This window comes from Podospora pseudopauciseta, chromosome 1 (assembly GCF_035222475.1).
Source record: "Podospora pseudopauciseta strain CBS 411.78 chromosome 1, whole genome shotgun sequence".
Taxonomy (NCBI): Eukaryota; Fungi; Ascomycota; class Sordariomycetes; order Sordariales; family Podosporaceae; genus Podospora; species Podospora pseudopauciseta.
In genome coordinates this window covers 5,175,595-5,192,063 of record NC_085892.1, presented here as the reverse complement: position 1 = coordinate 5,192,063, position 16,469 = coordinate 5,175,595, and the positions used below count along the sequence as shown (strand labels likewise).

General features: G+C 45.5%; 4 protein-coding genes and 1 non-coding gene across 5 annotated transcripts; 1 reads left to right on the top strand and 4 right to left on the bottom strand.

Moving 5' to 3' along the window:
- Positions 1 to 6,193: 6,193 nt before the first annotated feature.
- NIT8 (Molybdopterin synthase catalytic subunit) lies at positions 6,194 to 7,212 on the top strand (the record flags this gene model as incomplete). Its single annotated transcript, XM_062907869.1, has 2 exons — positions 6,194 to 6,441; positions 6,633 to 7,212. Exons 1-2 carry the CDS (start codon positions 6,404 to 6,406, stop codon positions 7,210 to 7,212), a joined length of 618 nt encoding a protein of 205 aa, XP_062771025.1. The 5' UTR covers positions 6,194 to 6,403.
- Positions 7,213 to 7,231: 19 nt separating this feature from the next.
- On the bottom strand, positions 7,232 to 10,340 carry QC763_112850 (uncharacterized protein; the record flags this gene model as incomplete). The annotated part of the gene is made up of 4 exons (XM_062907870.1): positions 7,232 to 9,131; positions 9,184 to 9,630; positions 9,689 to 9,982; positions 10,077 to 10,340. 4 exons carry the CDS (start codon positions 10,338 to 10,340, stop codon positions 7,728 to 7,730), a joined length of 2,409 nt encoding a protein of 802 aa, XP_062771024.1. The 3' UTR covers positions 7,232 to 7,727.
- A 1,390-nt stretch (positions 10,341 to 11,730) lies between these two features.
- On the bottom strand, positions 11,731 to 12,253 carry QC763_0016720 (uncharacterized protein; the record flags this gene model as incomplete). The annotated part of the gene is made up of 3 exons (XM_062905331.1): positions 12,191 to 12,253; positions 12,055 to 12,119; positions 11,731 to 11,892 (listed from the first exon to the last, which is right to left on the bottom strand). The coding sequence occupies exons 1-3, from the start codon at positions 12,240 to 12,242 to the stop codon at positions 11,731 to 11,733; spliced, it is 279 nt and encodes a 92-aa protein (XP_062771023.1). The 5' UTR covers positions 12,243 to 12,253.
- A 1,570-nt stretch (positions 12,254 to 13,823) lies between these two features.
- Positions 13,824 to 13,914, bottom strand: QC763_0016710. Its single transcript has one exon. It is a non-coding gene; the product is annotated as a tRNA-Pro (tRNA).
- Positions 13,915 to 14,052: 138 nt separating this feature from the next.
- On the bottom strand, positions 14,053 to 15,789 carry QC763_0016700 (uncharacterized protein; the record flags this gene model as incomplete). Its single annotated transcript, XM_062905330.1, has 3 exons — positions 14,053 to 15,340; positions 15,398 to 15,613; positions 15,737 to 15,789. The coding sequence occupies 3 exons, from the start codon at positions 15,787 to 15,789 to the stop codon at positions 14,200 to 14,202; spliced, it is 1,410 nt and encodes a 469-aa protein (XP_062771022.1). The 3' UTR covers positions 14,053 to 14,199.
- Between the last annotated feature and the right edge of the window lie 680 nt (positions 15,790 to 16,469).

Here is a 16,469-nt window from a genome sequence, read left to right as displayed (position 1 = left end):
TTATCTAAACGTTTTTAGGTCCGGCTATAATAATAAAAAAACGCTTTTAATTTATTTATAATAAAGTTAAAGTAAATATATAACGTATAACGAACTTCTATTTAAAATCTCTAAAAAGAATATTAATTAAAGGCACTTCTAAATAATCCTAGTTCGGTATAACTAAATAATATATAATAATAGCTTATTTTAATTATAATAGTTTGTTAGCTACGAAGTCCTAATAGGCCTATAATATAGAGCCTATATAAGGTTGCTGTAAAAATATAGCAGTGCGCAAACGGAAGCGGGAGGATACGACAGCAGTGCCAAAGGAAGGTAAAGCACTATAATACAGTAAGGTATAAGGAATAAAATAGCTTTTATTGCCTTTGGCTTTGGCCTATTAGCCTTAGGCCGTAACCTTAAACTTTGTCCTTTAAAGAGAGAAAGAAGAGAATTATTTTACAAAAGAGAGGAGAGGTTTATATATAGGCCTTCGTAGGCCTACTGTAGGTCCTGTAGGCCCCGGAAGCCCCTATACTACTTAGGGTATTTAGTGGGCTTAAGTGGGTCTAGTGTAAACCCACGGAAATCTATAGAACCTTCGGTAGTAAAGGTGCCCTATAAATTACACTATTGTAGCAACTTACTACGTAAGCTTATAGCTACTTTAGAAGGTTCTGGCATCTATTAACTGGGCCTTGGGCCATAGTAGCCAAGAGGTTCCCTTACTACTTATAGCAGTACTACCCACTATAATATTAATTTATAAGGCAGTAAATAAGGCACTTAGTAGTACTCACACGTTAATATAGTTTAATATTAACGATTATAATTTATATTATATATTACGGAACTATTTATTTATATTAGCTAGTTCCTTTATATATATAGACCTATAGACTGTAAACCGTTATTTTATATACGGTCTTCGGTCCGCTTTATATTAGTCGATACTAAACCGTAGACCGTAAGCCCCGCCGCGGTCCCCGGTCCCTATTTTATTAGTCCGTTTAATCTCCTAGACCGTAAGCCTTACTTAACGGCGCGGTTTAGTTTTAATTAGTCCTTATAGCCCTACTGTTGTCCAGAACCGTAATAATATCTTTATCCCTATCGAGCTATTATAATCGGCGACTTAACGATTTTTTTCCTTTATTTTTAAAGAACTTAGAAAACTTACTTTTATTTTATAAAATAAAATATATAATAGTAAAATATAGCTTTTATTTGTGGACTTTATAATATATTTAAGCTTTATATATTATAGGGTCTTAAAGGTAATACGATAGTTTAAATTAGTAGTGTTTAGGGACTGCGGTTACCGGAGCGAAAACTTGGCTTCTAGAAGCAATCCGAGGTCCTAGAAAGCCGAGCGCTAAGGCCGGTGCCCTATAGTAGTTAAACGGTAGCGTAACGTCGCCTATAACGTAGCTCCTAACTTTATATTTAATTAGTATATTTAGCGGGCGTTCGGGCCCGGAAAACGCGCGTTTAGGTCCGGGAACGGAGTTACCTTTAGGGAGTAAGTAAAGGGCCGATAGCTTATAAAACCTCTGCCTTATACCCTATTTACTATAGTATTTTTTAGTTTATAAGATTTAATTAATATATTAGTTTACTATATTTATTAGTACTTTATAAGCCTATTAGTTTAGGGTGCGGCTACGGGCCTAAAAGTTTTATTAGCTACGAAGTCCTAATAGGCCTATAATATAGAGCCTATATAGGGTTGCTATAAAAATACAGCAGTGCGTAAACGGAAGCGGGAGGATACGACGGCAGTGCCGAAGGAAGGTAAAGCACTATAATATAATAAGGTATAAGGAATAAAATAACCTTTATTACCTTTAGCCTTAGCCTATTAGCCTTAGGCCGTAACCTTAAACTTTATCCTTTAAGGAAAAAAAAAAAAAAACTATTTTATAAGAGAAAGGAGAGGTCTATATATAGGCCTTCGTAGGCCTACTATAGGTCCTATAGGTCCCGGAAGCCCCTATACTATTTAGGGTATTTAGTGGGCTTAGGTGGGTCTAGTATAGTCCTACGGAAATCCATAGAACCTTCGGTAGCAAAGGTGCCCTATAAATTATACTATTGTAGCAACTTACTACGTAAGTTTGTAGCTACTTTAGAAGGTTCTAATATTTATTAACTGGGCCTTAAGCCACAGTGGCCAAGAGGTTCCCTTACTACTTACAGCAGTACTGCCCACTATAATATCAATCTGTAGGGCAGCAAGTAAGGCACTTAATAGTACCCACACGTTAATAAGTTTAAGTAAAGAAGTAGAGCTCTCGGAGGATTCGGGAGTTTAAGGGTTATATATATAAGCGGTTTACTTCGGACATTTTATTTTAAAGAGATTATCGACTTTTATTTCTTTATATTTTTGTGCCTTACACGCGTGCAAGTAATTCTAGCCCTTTAATTAGGCCGATTAAATGCTTATTATATAGTTTGCGAGCCTATAGAATCTTTTTTTTATTTTACGTAGAGTGCGGCCTGCGAGCGAGCTACTATTACGCAGGTACGTCTATTTATATACCCTATTAAGGGTATACTTATAGTGTTATAGTTAGTTTATATATTTTTTTATTATTTTACTATATTATAGTAATTCTCTTCTATATATTATAGGGCGCCGCCCTTATAGTATATAGAAAAGAATTACTATAATATAGGCTTATAAAGCACTAATAAGTATAGTAAGCTAGTATATTAATTAAACTTTATAAACTAAAAATTACTATAGTAAATAGTATATAAAGTAAAGGTATTATAGGCTATTAGCCTTTTACTTACTCCCCGAAAGTAACTTCGTTCCCGGGCTTAAACGCGCGTTTTCCGGGCCCGAACGCCCGCTAAATACACTAACTAAATATAAAGTTAGGGGCTACGTTATAGGCTACGTTACCGTTACTATTTAACTACTGTAGGCTACGTTGCCGTTACCGTTTAACTACTATAGGGCACCGGCCTTAGCGCTCGGCTTTCCGGGACCTCAGATTGCTTCCGGAGGCAAGCCTCCGCTCCGGTAACCGCAGTCCCTAAATACTGCTGATCTAAGCTATCGTTTTGCCTCTAAGGCCCTGTAATATATAGGGCTTAGATACACTGTAAAATCCATAAACAAAAGCTATATTTTAATACCTTATATACCGCTTAATAGTTATATAGCGATTTACTTTAATAATACTTTATATATTTATATATAATATATTAAAACTAAAGTATTTTCCGATATTCCGGATATTTAGGATAAAATTATATTATATTTTTTTTATAGAGTATATATTATATAAATATTAATATATCTTTTAGTAACTTTATAATAAAATAGTAAGAAAATACACAAACTAACTATAATACCTTAAATATACCCTTAATAGGGTCTCTGAATAAATATACTTGCGTGACAATAGCTCGCTCGTAGGCCGCACTTTACGTAGGATAAAAAAAAGACTCTATAGGCTTGCAGGCCACATAATAAGTACCTAATCGGCCTGATTAGAGGGCTAGAATTGCCTGCACGCATGCAAGGCACAAAAATATAAAGAAATAAAAGTTAATGTCCTGTCTAAAATAGAATGCCCGAAGCAGACCGCTTATATATATAACTCCTAAACCCCCGAATACTCCGAGAGCTTTACTTCCTTACTTAAACCCTTAGGCTTATAGCCGCACCCTAAACTAATATTTAATAGCTATTACTTTTATAACCTTTAATCCTTTTAATATAGTATTTAATACGATTTTTTTTATAAGAGCCGTTTAAATACTTTATAGTTCTTTTTAAAGTATTTTACTTTACTATAATTAAAATACTTAAGGTTATTTTTATTTTAGCTTCGGCTTTACGGCCTTTACTACTATATAGCGTCGACGTTTATCGGTCCTAAATATATAGTATTAAAATAATTAATATTAAAATATCTTTATTTATATTTATCGTTAAAACGGTTATTATTAAAACATTTTTATAGTTATTACCGTAAATATCTTTACCGTAGCCTCTTTTCTTCGTACGACGTTTAAACTACCGATCGTTAATTTATATAGCTATAGTAATATACTTATCGATAGTATTAGGCTTTATTTTTTTATATAATTTATTTTTTACCTTTTCTTTAAGGTTATAGTAAAAGAGCTATATTAATCTTTTATTATTAATAGTATTACATAAATTATCGATTTTAAACTAAGCTATATAGTTTACCGTTAAGCGTGTTTAACGTAAGCTTAAAAGCCTCCTCTACGCGCGCCTTACTTTATTATATTCCTTAAATATTTTTTTAAATTTAGCTTTAAAGGTACGGTAGCTTTCAAAATATTCCATAATAATATTTTTTTAGTTTTCCGGCTCTTATTTATAATAGTCATCGAGGATAGGCTCGAACTATACAAGAGACTTATCTTTAAGCTTAATAACCGCAAAAATTATTTTTGACTTTTCGTTAATAAATTAGTTTAAATATTAACGAAAATAGGTTTTAAACTAAATTAAAAACCCTTTAAGCTTTACCTTTTCTCTTTTATAGCGCTCCGGTATTAGGAACTTAATAGTCGACTTAAATATAATCGAGATAACAAAAATTTAATTCCAGGTTTACTAAATCTCGTCCTTAAATTCCTTAAAACGCTTAATAACCTATTTTACGGTAAAGGGTATAGATTTAATAGTAGGTCCCTTAACGCTTAGGCTAAATAAAATACTTTTTATTTAAACGTTTTTAGGTCCGGCTATAGTAATAAAAAGACGCCTTTAACTTATCTATATTAGAGTTAAAGTAAGTATATAACGTATAACGAACCTTTATCCAGAACCTCTAAAAGGAATATTAGTTAAAAGCACTTCTAAATAATCTTAGTTCGGTATAACTAAACAGTGCACAATAAAATGTCTTAATATAAATACTAGATCCTGTAAATACAAGCTTAAATTACATACTACGGAACTATCTATCTACATTAGCCAGTCCCTCTATATATATAAACCTTAAGACCCTAAAGTGCTTATCGTGCTATATCCTCAATCACTTCTAGCACATTACATCTTACAGAGTACTTATCGTGCTATACCTTCGATTACCCCGAGCATCTTACATCCTACAGAGTGTTCGTGGGCCTTAGCGCTATAACACTCTCTGGCTAACCCCAATTGGCTATCTCCTAACTTTCCTAATAATTAGCTAGGGACGTCCTGCGCCTTACATACTGCGCGGCCTGCCGTTAGGTTAACTGTAACAAATAAGCACTTCCGCAATATATAATATAAGTTACAATCGTTAGTATCTAAACTATTATAATTAAGACAAGCTATTTATTGTGCATTGTTTAGCTACACCGAACTAATTATTAGAAGTTACTTTTAACCCGTATCCTTTTTAAAGGTTCTGGACAGAGGTTTATTATAGGAGCATAACGTATATAGCTAATCGCTAGTAGAACTAATTAGGACAGAAGTAACCTCGCTTGTGGGATTATTAATAAAAATTAATAATTTAGAAGACTACTAGGTTTATATATATAGAGAAACTAGCTAGTATAAATAGATAATTCCGCAGTATATAATTATAAGTTACAATTATTAGTATCTAGACTATTATAATTAAAATAAGCTATTTATTATACACTGTTTAGCTATACCGAATTAGTATTATTTAGAAGTGCCTTTAACTCGTATCTCTTTCAGAGGTTTTGGATAGGGGTTCGTCACACCGTCGCTCTAGTTTTACTAGTCCTAGCGACCTCGTTTCTTCTAAACTATAACAAAAGTCCAGTACAATAATATTAACGTAAATAAAACTAATATTTCCGAGTTTATTTTTTAAAGGTAAATCCGCAATCTTACTAACTTAATTAACGTAGTTATAGTCATTATAATTAAAATAATGCGGAATTAATAAAAAGATATCACTTTATCCTACAAGATATATCCCGAGAATTAGAAATATAAAATTAAAGAGTTTTAGGTAGGAAAACACGCGGTTCCTATACACGCGTTTATAAAAAGGTACATTAAAAGATAGGGCCTGTAGTAGTTATACTTCAGGTCACTACACGAGCCACAGATTTTTGGCCTTTGCCCGTGTCAAAGGGATGCAGTCGCAGGAAACACCGAGTCGCAAGCTTACCTGGAGCGCGTGCGTTGGTGGCTAGAGCGCTGGCAGTCTGCAGCAGCCGTTAGTAACCGAAGATATTCCGGTTATCTAATCTTATCGACAGTGGGCTAGCATCGCGGGGCCACAGTGTCGGCTCACCGTTGATAAGCACGGTGTTGAGGGGGCCACTTACAGACGAAAGACAGAGATGGTGTGGTTGATGAGGCAATAAGAAGTTTGAAGCAGCACAGCAGTTCCAAGTCCACAAAAAATACATTTGCACTCGATTTGCGAGGCCCATCATTGAGTAGTCGCCGATGACCCTCTGCCTCCACGGTGTGGCTCATTACAGCTGGTGGGTGCTTGATGAAGTTGATATCAATGAAAAAACTGCTAACTTGCAAGAGCCAGACAATGCTTTTATAAACCCATTTTACACTCCATCTTCAATATTTCTCGGTGAAACGATACACGCCCAACCAGACCTGAGCAACACTGCCCCCTGAACCCCTGACTTTTGTCCTCCCCTCACACAACCACGAGCAGTGCACCAACGATGACAACCCAAGATCAAGTCAACCCCCCACCCCCAGAGGGAGAATCCTCCATCTCCCTCCCGGGAATCTACGTCTCCCTCACCGACTTCCCCCTCGACATCCTCTCAATAATGGACAAAGTCCGTAGCCCAGAAGCGGGCGCCATCGTCACCTTTGCCGGCACGACAAGAAACAACTTCGCCTCCAAACCCGTCACCTCCCTAACCTACACCTCGTACCGCCCCCTAGCCCTCCAAACCCTCTCCTTCATCGCCTCTTCGCTTCTGACCAAGCACGCCCTAAAAGGAATCGCCATCGTCCATCGCCTGGGCACAGTCCCCATAGGCGAGGAGAGTATCCTCATCGCGGTGAGCTCTGCCCATCGGAAGGCTGCGTGGCTCGCGGGCGAGGAGGCGCTGGAGGAGTGCAAGGAGAAGGTGGAGGTTTGGAAACGGGAGGAGTTTAAGGATGGGGGGGTTTGGAGGGCTAATAGGGATGGGCATCAGGGGGCGGAGGTGAAGGAGGGGAGCAAGGGCGAGGAAAAGGGAAGAGGGTTTGCATGTTGGGATTTGGCTTGTAATGATGCTTAGCTATCTGGCAGTGAGCAGGTTATGGGATAGGATGTATTTTTGAGCCTTTGAACTATGGTCTCTAATTTTACGTATCTACGTTTGAAACACCTATCGTCGTAGAGTGATATCGAAGGTTTTAGGGAAACTTGACACTCGCAAACAGGGCACAACAAACCCGCAAAGTCCCCTGACCGACAACTATCTCATTTTTGACATCCCAATAGACAGCTACAAATGACACATGACTTGATCCTCTCCATATCAACCCCCCCCCAAACCCCTTAAATCAACAGAGAGACAAAATCCCCCCAAGACCATTGCTCGCTTGCTCGCTCGCTTATTTTCATCCAAAAATGACCATCAAACCACAAGTGAACAAAACCAAGTCCAACACATGCCATATAGTAAAGACTTTCCGAACTGAAAATCAATCAAAACCGGTAAACTCCCCCCCCCCCCCCAAAAAAAAAACATCCAACTCCCTAAACTCCTCCCATTTGACCCCCTATTTGCCCCTGTACCCTCACTCCCGACTATGGCCATACACTCGGCCCAAATGTCTCCCCCTTCGGTACAACCTTTTGTATCGACTTCGCCGTCATATCCAAAGTAGCCAACACGGCCGTGTTTCCAAACCACTTCGGCGCATCCGTCTCGCTCAGATAGAGCGCAAAGAAAATCACCAACGTTGACACAATCAACCCGCAGTCCAGCGCCGACGAAGTGACATAGTTGTACTGCAACCACCAACCTGTCTTCTTCCTCCTGATAAGATAGTTGAAGGCCGTCCCCACGATGCCCCAGCAGTAGTAGATATACACCGTCGCGGGTGGCAGCCAGCCTGATCCACCGAAAATAAGCGGCATGTTGACGTACCGCCAGAGGGATCTCGGATATCGGCGGGCGAAGAACCAGGTGATGATGGGAGCAATGGCACCGACGAGCCAGAACCACTGGAGAGAGCTGTAAAGCGCTGTGCCAGAAAACATGCGCGCCGGACCAATAGCGCCCCATACTATGGAAGCGGTATAAAAGACGCGAGCGCTTGGGCAGTTCCAATGGTGAATTTGATCTTCGGAGCAGATGTCGGGGATCGTGTCCAGGGCCCAGTTCATGACGGCGATTTGAACAATGGCGGACCATATCGATGCGATGAGCTGCGACCAGAACATGGTTCGGGGAGGGACCTTCATGTAATGACCTAGTTTCATATCCTGGACAAAGTAAAGCGCCTGTGACATGCACAAATAACCATAGTTCTTGAACATCATCATGGCGAGCGGGCGACCGGGGAGCATGTAACCGATGATGAACTCGGTCAAGACGTTGAGGCCGAGTTGAATGTTGGTGATAGCCTGGACGATGCCGATGGGGATCGTCCAAACAAGTGGGATGAGCATGCAGATGATGTAAGCCCACCAGGGGAAGTTGGTGTCCCAGGCCTCGACCACGGCAAAAGACATGCCGAGCATGATGACGAAGAGCACAACGTACCACCAGTCCGGAGCGTCCTTGTACTTCTTCATGAGCCTCATGTGAATGTCGTCCTCTTGTTGCCGGGCCAGCCTCCATTGCGACATGATTTCGCGGCCGTGGTACAAGGCGACGTGTGTGATGACGGCAGCAACCGCGGCGAACGAAAGCCCGTAGGCGAGCGCGAATTGCGTAGGGAGATAAAGCGGGGAGTAGGCCATGTATTTGGCCTCGTCGAACTGCAGGTCAGCTCCTAAAATCTTGGAAACGTTGTAAATATTGCCGGTGTTATCGTAAGCGTGGGCGTTTTGAACCGGCAGGAACTCCGAGTACCACATGCCCGAGTAATGGATCCCGATGGACACAAAAACGAAGAAAACCGTGACCCCGCCGATGACATTGGCGATGGCGTGAAATGGGGGAATAAGCGGTGACATGAGATAGCCGGAAATTATGCTCCAATCCTAAACAAGTGTCAGCCAAAGACGGCGTGTGAAAGCAAACAGGGAGGCCTACCAGAGTGATGGGGAACAGTCCATAACCGCTATATCCACCAAACAGCTGGTTGACCACAACATTCTCCGGCCAGATCCAGGTGATCCAGCAGAACCATGACAAGCCCTGGAAGAGATAGCCTGGGAACCAGTACCACAAAAACGAGCCACCGAACACGATCATGAACCACTTGTATCTGCTGATGCTCCAGCCGTTCGTCACTGTCGGATCGGATGGGCTGTGGTCATGAAGAGTGTAAAATAGGGCGCAGTTGACGAGATCGGTCGGCCAAATCATGGCGGCAGGCCACACCAGGAACCTCCTTGCCAAACCAGCCAGTCCATAACCCGTGCAAAGTGTCGTGATGCCGAATAGCATTTGCCATAGCCAGCCAAAGTTCTGGCCGTACCACATACGCTGTGCAATGATCACATCAGTAGCATACAAAGCGCCACCTCCATACGCAGCCTGTGTACACGTTAGCGTCTGGAACATCCAGAAATGGGAAAAACCATCAACAACGCACATTTGACATGACCACAATGATGACATGCTCCTTAAAGTTGAAAGGTCCTGGCCTGAGGTTGAACTTGAGCCCCCATACATTCCACACACGGTCCGGGAACACATAATCCCAGCAGAGACCCAATGGGTAGGCGATGAGTTGGATGACAAATGTCGTGAGCATGATGCTCGGGTTTCGTAGCGACAGCAGCATATTGACGGCGGAGCCAATCGTACACAAAAGCATCCCAATGACCCATGCTCGCACCGTATTCGCAGGCATCTCGACATCGAAGTTTCGTACCGTGGCTCGTACCTTGATAAGAGGACAAATGTTAGAACGACCATCCCCTCATTTCACAACCTCCAACACCTCTTGCGCCGGCCATATTTCTAGGGTGGCTTCTCACTTCTGGATATGGAGAGTTGTCCTCATTCAAGACCTGCTCAATTTCCGCCCCCTTCTCGGCATTTTGCTGGTTCAAGATGATGGCGATATCCACCTCCTCCAGCTCGTCCAACGGCAGGTTTGGATCCAGTCGGTGCATCTTCTCAAAATGCTTCAGCGACGCCAGCCCACTCGAGTCCCCCTCCAACGACCCGTCAACACTTGGCAGTTGCTCCTCCTCATCACGCCGCCGTCGAAGAATGCCACTCAAAAATATCGGGGCCATTTTGGTTCTGTCTCAATCCACACTGCCTTCCTTCAAAGATTCCCTTGGTTGAGCGGAGCGAGTATCGGCCGCTCCGTTGCTCCCGGCGCGACAGGGCCGGAGAAGCAAGAAAGGGTGCAATCGACGCGCCCAGTGGTGTGTCGTCGGGGCCGTCACGCAAAATAGCAACGTTTTGGTGTTGTAGGGAGAAGAAAAAAAGAGAAAACAAGGTCAATGGCGCGAGCGCAGCTAAGACAGGGGGATGGATTAATGTATATTGAAACTGGACATGGCTGCCTCGTGCTTCAATGCGCAGATCACTGGCTCACTGATCAGTGAAGAAGCGGGGCCCGGGGTTCACACAGGCGAGACAGAGCTAGCGACGAACGGGGCAGCGGGCGACAGCGCAGGAATGGAGAAGTGGTGGTGTCGGAAGGGGAGAAGGTGGTGGGGAAGAAAACGGTGGATTCTCTGCAGCAGCCAGCGTCGGCGACATGGAGTGCACTGGGCCAAGGGCAAACACTGGTTCGGCTGGGCGACGTCTCGGCGGGCCTGGAGGAGCAGGACCATGGGAGGGTCAGGTCAACTCACTAGCGGGTGAAAATGAAGGAGGGGCTGCTTCTGGAAGCACAGGAAGCACACAAGCCGTCGACCACAGCGACCCCCAGCGACTGCTGACCTGCCTAAATTGGCCTGATGGCTGGTTTGATGGGTTGAGCTCCCGGCGATGTGACAGGGATCGAGGCGGGGGCCCCAGCATTGCCTAGAGACCTGGAGACTGCTTGCGTGATGCTATTCCTTGATCCATCCCGTCGCGATGAGATAACACTAATGCGCGCCCTGATGCATGGAAGCGATGGTCGGCTTCGAAAGAAGGAGAGAAGAAGCAAAAAGCATTGGTGATAGCTGCCGCAGGGCTGGGCTGGGTGTGCCAGGCCTGAGGTGTCCGAAGCGGAAGGCCGAATCAACTCACAAGCGATGTCGCACTGACGGTCTTTTTTCATGCCTCCAATATCAAATGCTCTGGCATCGGGATTGGGGACCACTTGAGGCCCATGTGGGATGATGGGCTAGAAAAGAATCAGTAAGGGAAAAACGGGGTGCAAAACGGCACGGTAGGCTCGACGGGGAACTTGCCACTCGTTTTCCTGATGGGCGGCGATGCATCCAAGAGACCTCGGCCAATGGCGACATCTCTTTGCCCTGTGTTTAATATCGGCGACCCATGATGCTTCTTATCTCCCGCCTTGGCCCGTGGCATGATGGTCTGAAACGGCGAATTTGGGTCTAGGAAATGCATTATTTCCAACATTCTCGATCGGGATTCGCGGGGGTATGACTAGTGTACAAATCAAAGACAAAGATGGCGATATTGTAGAAGCTTGCAAGCCTGGAAAAAGTACGGATATGCCTACAAACTCGCCATCACGAGCCACCCACCGGCCATCTCGCTCCTTCTCAACTTCTTTGCGGGGCGGGAACAACAGCCGGCCGGGGTTGCAACATCCGTCCCAAGACCGACTTGACTGCCAGGTGCACCTCCGTTTCCATTGGCCAAGTCTTCGATCCGGACCTGAATTCGTCAAATGGGTTTGAAGCCCGCAATCGCTTAGAGTTTTTGTGGTTAGCAGCGCCCGTTGCCATCTGACTAAGCCCACTCTGCTTTCACATTCAACCCCCACCTTTTCATCTTCACCATCTCACCCACGATTTGCACCTTTCGGAGTTTACGTACAGGTGTGGCTTCGGTGCATGATACTGCTCTCATGCCTATCTCAAGCAATGTTCTTTTTAGCGCCTCTGTCTAGTCAGTTGTCATGAATATCGTTCTTCTTAGCAGCGGAAACACATCCTTATCGGTTTACACTTACTTGGCCGTGGATCGAGACACTCACTACCAGGCCAGCGAGTGTTCAACAACATAGGGCGCAATTCATGACCGCATTTCCATTCTACTTCGCCGGCACGGTTTCCCCACGTTCCATGGTCCAACCCATGCCGAGCACAAGACCTTGAATCCTCCAGAGACACCTAAGATCGGGGAAGCTGCAGCTAATGCCATATCCATACCACGCCGAACGATCATTTTTGGCGAATAGAAAACCATGGAGCTTTCCGTACATGGCGCAGCCGCAGGGGGGGGGGGGGTTGGGGGACCATCGGTAGGATGGGCTGCAGAGCCTGCAGAAGAATGATACTCTTCTTCGTCCCATTCTCCCCGCTGCTCGGTGTCGCATTTGGCTCTGGTTGCCGCTGTCACGACTCATACACAAAATCTCATGGGCAGAAAACACCAGCTGAGCATCCCGTTTAGCACTTTCGGTCCGAGCCTTGTCCCAAAGCTGAAGGGGTCTTGAACCAGGCAATGTTTATCTTTCAACCCAGATTCCAGGCACCATGTTTTGCAACCATCAGATAACGTATTGGTTCTTGGCATCGTCGAGATAGTTGTCGTACTCGGAGCAAGGAACACTCGGGCCTCGTCTCGAAACTCTTCATCATGGATGGATGCAGGCACGACGCAAGCACGGCAGAGGGGGGATAGGAAGATTATCCTCTGCACGACTCCAACCGAACAACCGAACCTCCCAAGACGCCGGGTTTTGACCTGTGGGTTGGGATAGTCTGGCCACCACCACCACCTCAACCACCGATATCGCCACGATTCCTCGCCATCCGTTCCCGAGCCTCGACTTGCCCAAGAACTCATTCCCCAAGTTCCAGCCCTCTGGCCCCCCTCCTCCGCAATGTCTCTCTCTTTTTCTCCATTCCGTTTCTTATGCTGGCTGCAGAACGGGACGTCCATTCTTAACCAAAATAACATCCAATAGATTACACATCATTGGTTCCGGCTATATACACACATATTAAACCGGTACCACCACCACACACACACATTCAGCTCAAGAGACACATACCGCCAGACTGACTTTTTTTTGCAAGCGTGGCTGCATAGCACAGCATGAAGGCCGATACAGACCTAGAACGACGAACCCGAAAATGTAGGTCTCGGCTTTTGTCTTGATGTGTGTGTGTGTGTGTCACCACGTTGGAAACCCGAGTGGTCGTTTCCTCGGCTATGGCACTGAGAAGCTGTATCTCCTGGGACACACAGGCATATGCTAGCTAAGAATTCAAAGGCCTGCCTACTATGAGGGCTTATCTTTGCTCACAGCCCCACGTAGAGTGATAGTACTATTTTGGCGCCTGAGGGAAGCACATGAAGCACTGCGAAGTGGATGGCAATATATTCTCGCCAACGTCAAGCAGAGGTCACACACCTCCATCAAGGTTGAGAGTGTAAGCAGTTTACTGCTGCTTCCTTTAGAGGGTGTCGTGACCATACTCCCCACGTAGACCGAGCTAGCTGTTGGCTGTTTGCCTTTCTACATAACCACAGGGCCATACATACATAGATAAAAAGATAGCCTTTCAGTTATCGGCAAAAAAGATAGCCTCACTACTTGAGTAGTGTTGCAGGTGAGTCGCGAGAGAGAAAAAGATGGGGCCACCCGGGGATTGAACCCGGGACCTCTCGCAAGCAATGCTATAGGGTGAACCCTAAGCGAGAATCATACCACTAGACCAGCGGCCCGTGTAATTGGTTGTTACAAGATAGTCGACATAGAATTTAATATATTTGGAATTAGAATGCTTTCACTCCTCGACTGGATGAACAGAGATCTGCTGACAGAAGATGAGCCTTCACACCCAGTCTGTATATTTCCATGAAGTTTAAACAGGACCAAATTTGCCATACGTTTGTTACCCACTCAAATGCTTGACCCCCATTCAGGAAAATACACTTCTTCAAGATCAGGCTCGACACAATGATCTCATTCATCATCTCATTCAAGGTATTTATCCCATCAACACACATCTACTCATCAACCCACCCCTCATTCCTCAACGCCCACTTCACCGCCTCCGCAACGTTTGGCTTCACCACATCCGCCTTCCTCACATCCCCATCCTTAAAGTTCATCCTCGTCGCATCAAACACCCCCGTCTCCACCAACAAGCTCACCCACTCCGTCCCATATTTCCCCTTCCCATCATAGTCGTTCGCCCCAGCAATATCACTCTCAGGATTATCCCCCACCATGTAAATCCTCTTCAAACCCCCCTCAATCTCCCCCTCCTTGTACCCCTTCGTCCTCAACCACCCCCCCCGATGCCTCACCAGCATCTCCTCCGCATACTCATACGTCTCCCTATGCGGCTTCCCAAAGCACGTCCGTACCAGCTCCTTCTTCCCTTCCGTAACCTCCTTCCAAATCCCCACCAACGCATGCTGAAACGCCCCCTGCCCAAACCGCGGAAGGTGATACTTGGCCGCCCAGATCAGATCCGAGTTGCTAAAAAACAGCTTCGGCTGGCCATCCCCCTGCCACCGTCCCTTATTGTTCTCCTCCGAATACGTGCCCACATACCCCTGCTTCGACTGCAACAAGTCCATAAACACCTGCACATCCAACGCCCAATCCCTCGGGTCATTCAACACAAACATTGCCTCAACCTTTAAATGATCCTCCAACTTCCCCTCTCTTTCCTCCTGCTCAGTATCCCTCACCATCCCCTTCGTCCCTTGATGATGCTCCCCGGCTTCCTTCCTCGGCCTCCAGATTGGCTTCGGCAAATCCCTCCCCACCTTCCCCCGGACGGTATCAAAAGGAAACACCTCGGGCGCCGCCCTGAAGATGTCCACCGGCGTGACCACACTCCTGAACCCATACCTCTTCATGATCTCCCTGCACTTCTCGTAGTCACTCCCCGTCACCAAGATGGTCTTGTCCCGGTACACTGGCAACAGCTCCTGAAACGGGGTGTGAGACTGGCAGAAATTCTCAGTTGTCATGTGGCTGCCCAGCTTCTCGTTCAGCTCCGCCACGCGGTCGGCCTCGAACTTGCCGCCGCCGTTGGTGAGGAGGATGAATGGGATGTGGTAGTAATCCAGCAGCGCGAGGGTCTGGGCCGCGCCGGCGAGAGGGGCTTTTTCGTGGAGGAGGACGCCGTCGATGCTGGGATTATCATCAGTATAAGAGACCAGGTCGGGGGGGTGGGAAGAAAGGGCTTACTCAAAAGCAAAGGCAAAGGAAGGGGCCTCCCATTCTGATGGGGTGGCAGAGTCAGGTCTGGTCCATCTTTTGCCTATTGAGGATGAAGGCTTGGAGAAGGTGTCATCTCTGAAGCCTCTGGTGGTGACGAGCCATGGTGGTTGTGGTGGTGGGCGGAATAGTGAGGGGCTAGTTTTTCTGTTGATGAGAGCGGCGGTGCTGGTTCTTGAGAGGGTGCTGCTGAGGAGGAGGAGAATGTCAGTTGCTTTCATCTTGAAGGAATTGAGTTCCCGTTTTCAAATCCGAACAGAAACCCCAGGGAGTTGGAAATGAAGGGGGAAAAAAAGAGCGTATATATACCGGCAACTCAACACACCCGGCCGTATGAGTAGCCTCAGTGACGACGCCCCCATCTTTACTCTGATCAACGGCTTTTCCACGCGGGGTCTTGGGAGATCTTATGCCTAGCCGCCCGTACTCTTATACGACCGCACCCCTTGTGACAGTATGCGTGTCGCGTGGTAGAAATTGAGTTCTCAAGCAGCTGGTTCAATGACAACGTCAAAGGTTTCGGCGCGAGCCGCCAAACGAGAGCTGTTCAAGTACCTGAATGCTACGCAGCTACAGGGGCCGCCCCCACCGCTTATGTCACTAAATCTTGGTGGTGTCTTACCATCTCAATCCCCACTATTTCACGTCACAAAGGCACACATGAAGCAATGCACGATTCCACAGATGTTCAGATGACAGGTTTTGAATTCAACTAGGAACACCAAACAGACCATGGACAAACCCCCCTCCCGGACTTGCCGGTGTCGGCAGCGGACCACCGAGAAAAACGTCCCAATACCGAAAGCAACTCGTACACAAGGTCAACACCCTCCGGGGCTACTAATTTGTGACCAATGTTGACCTCTGTGAGCCATCAAACGACACTGGAACGTGAAAACCATAGCCCAGCCAACGCCACCTCGTCAGCCATTCCCCCTTCGAACCTTCACCTGTCCAAAAATAAAAACTACAAAAATACCGCCCCTCTCCATAGTTTCCATGTCTGCTCCATAAAGCGTCTCGTCTTGCCCCCCCCGACGAA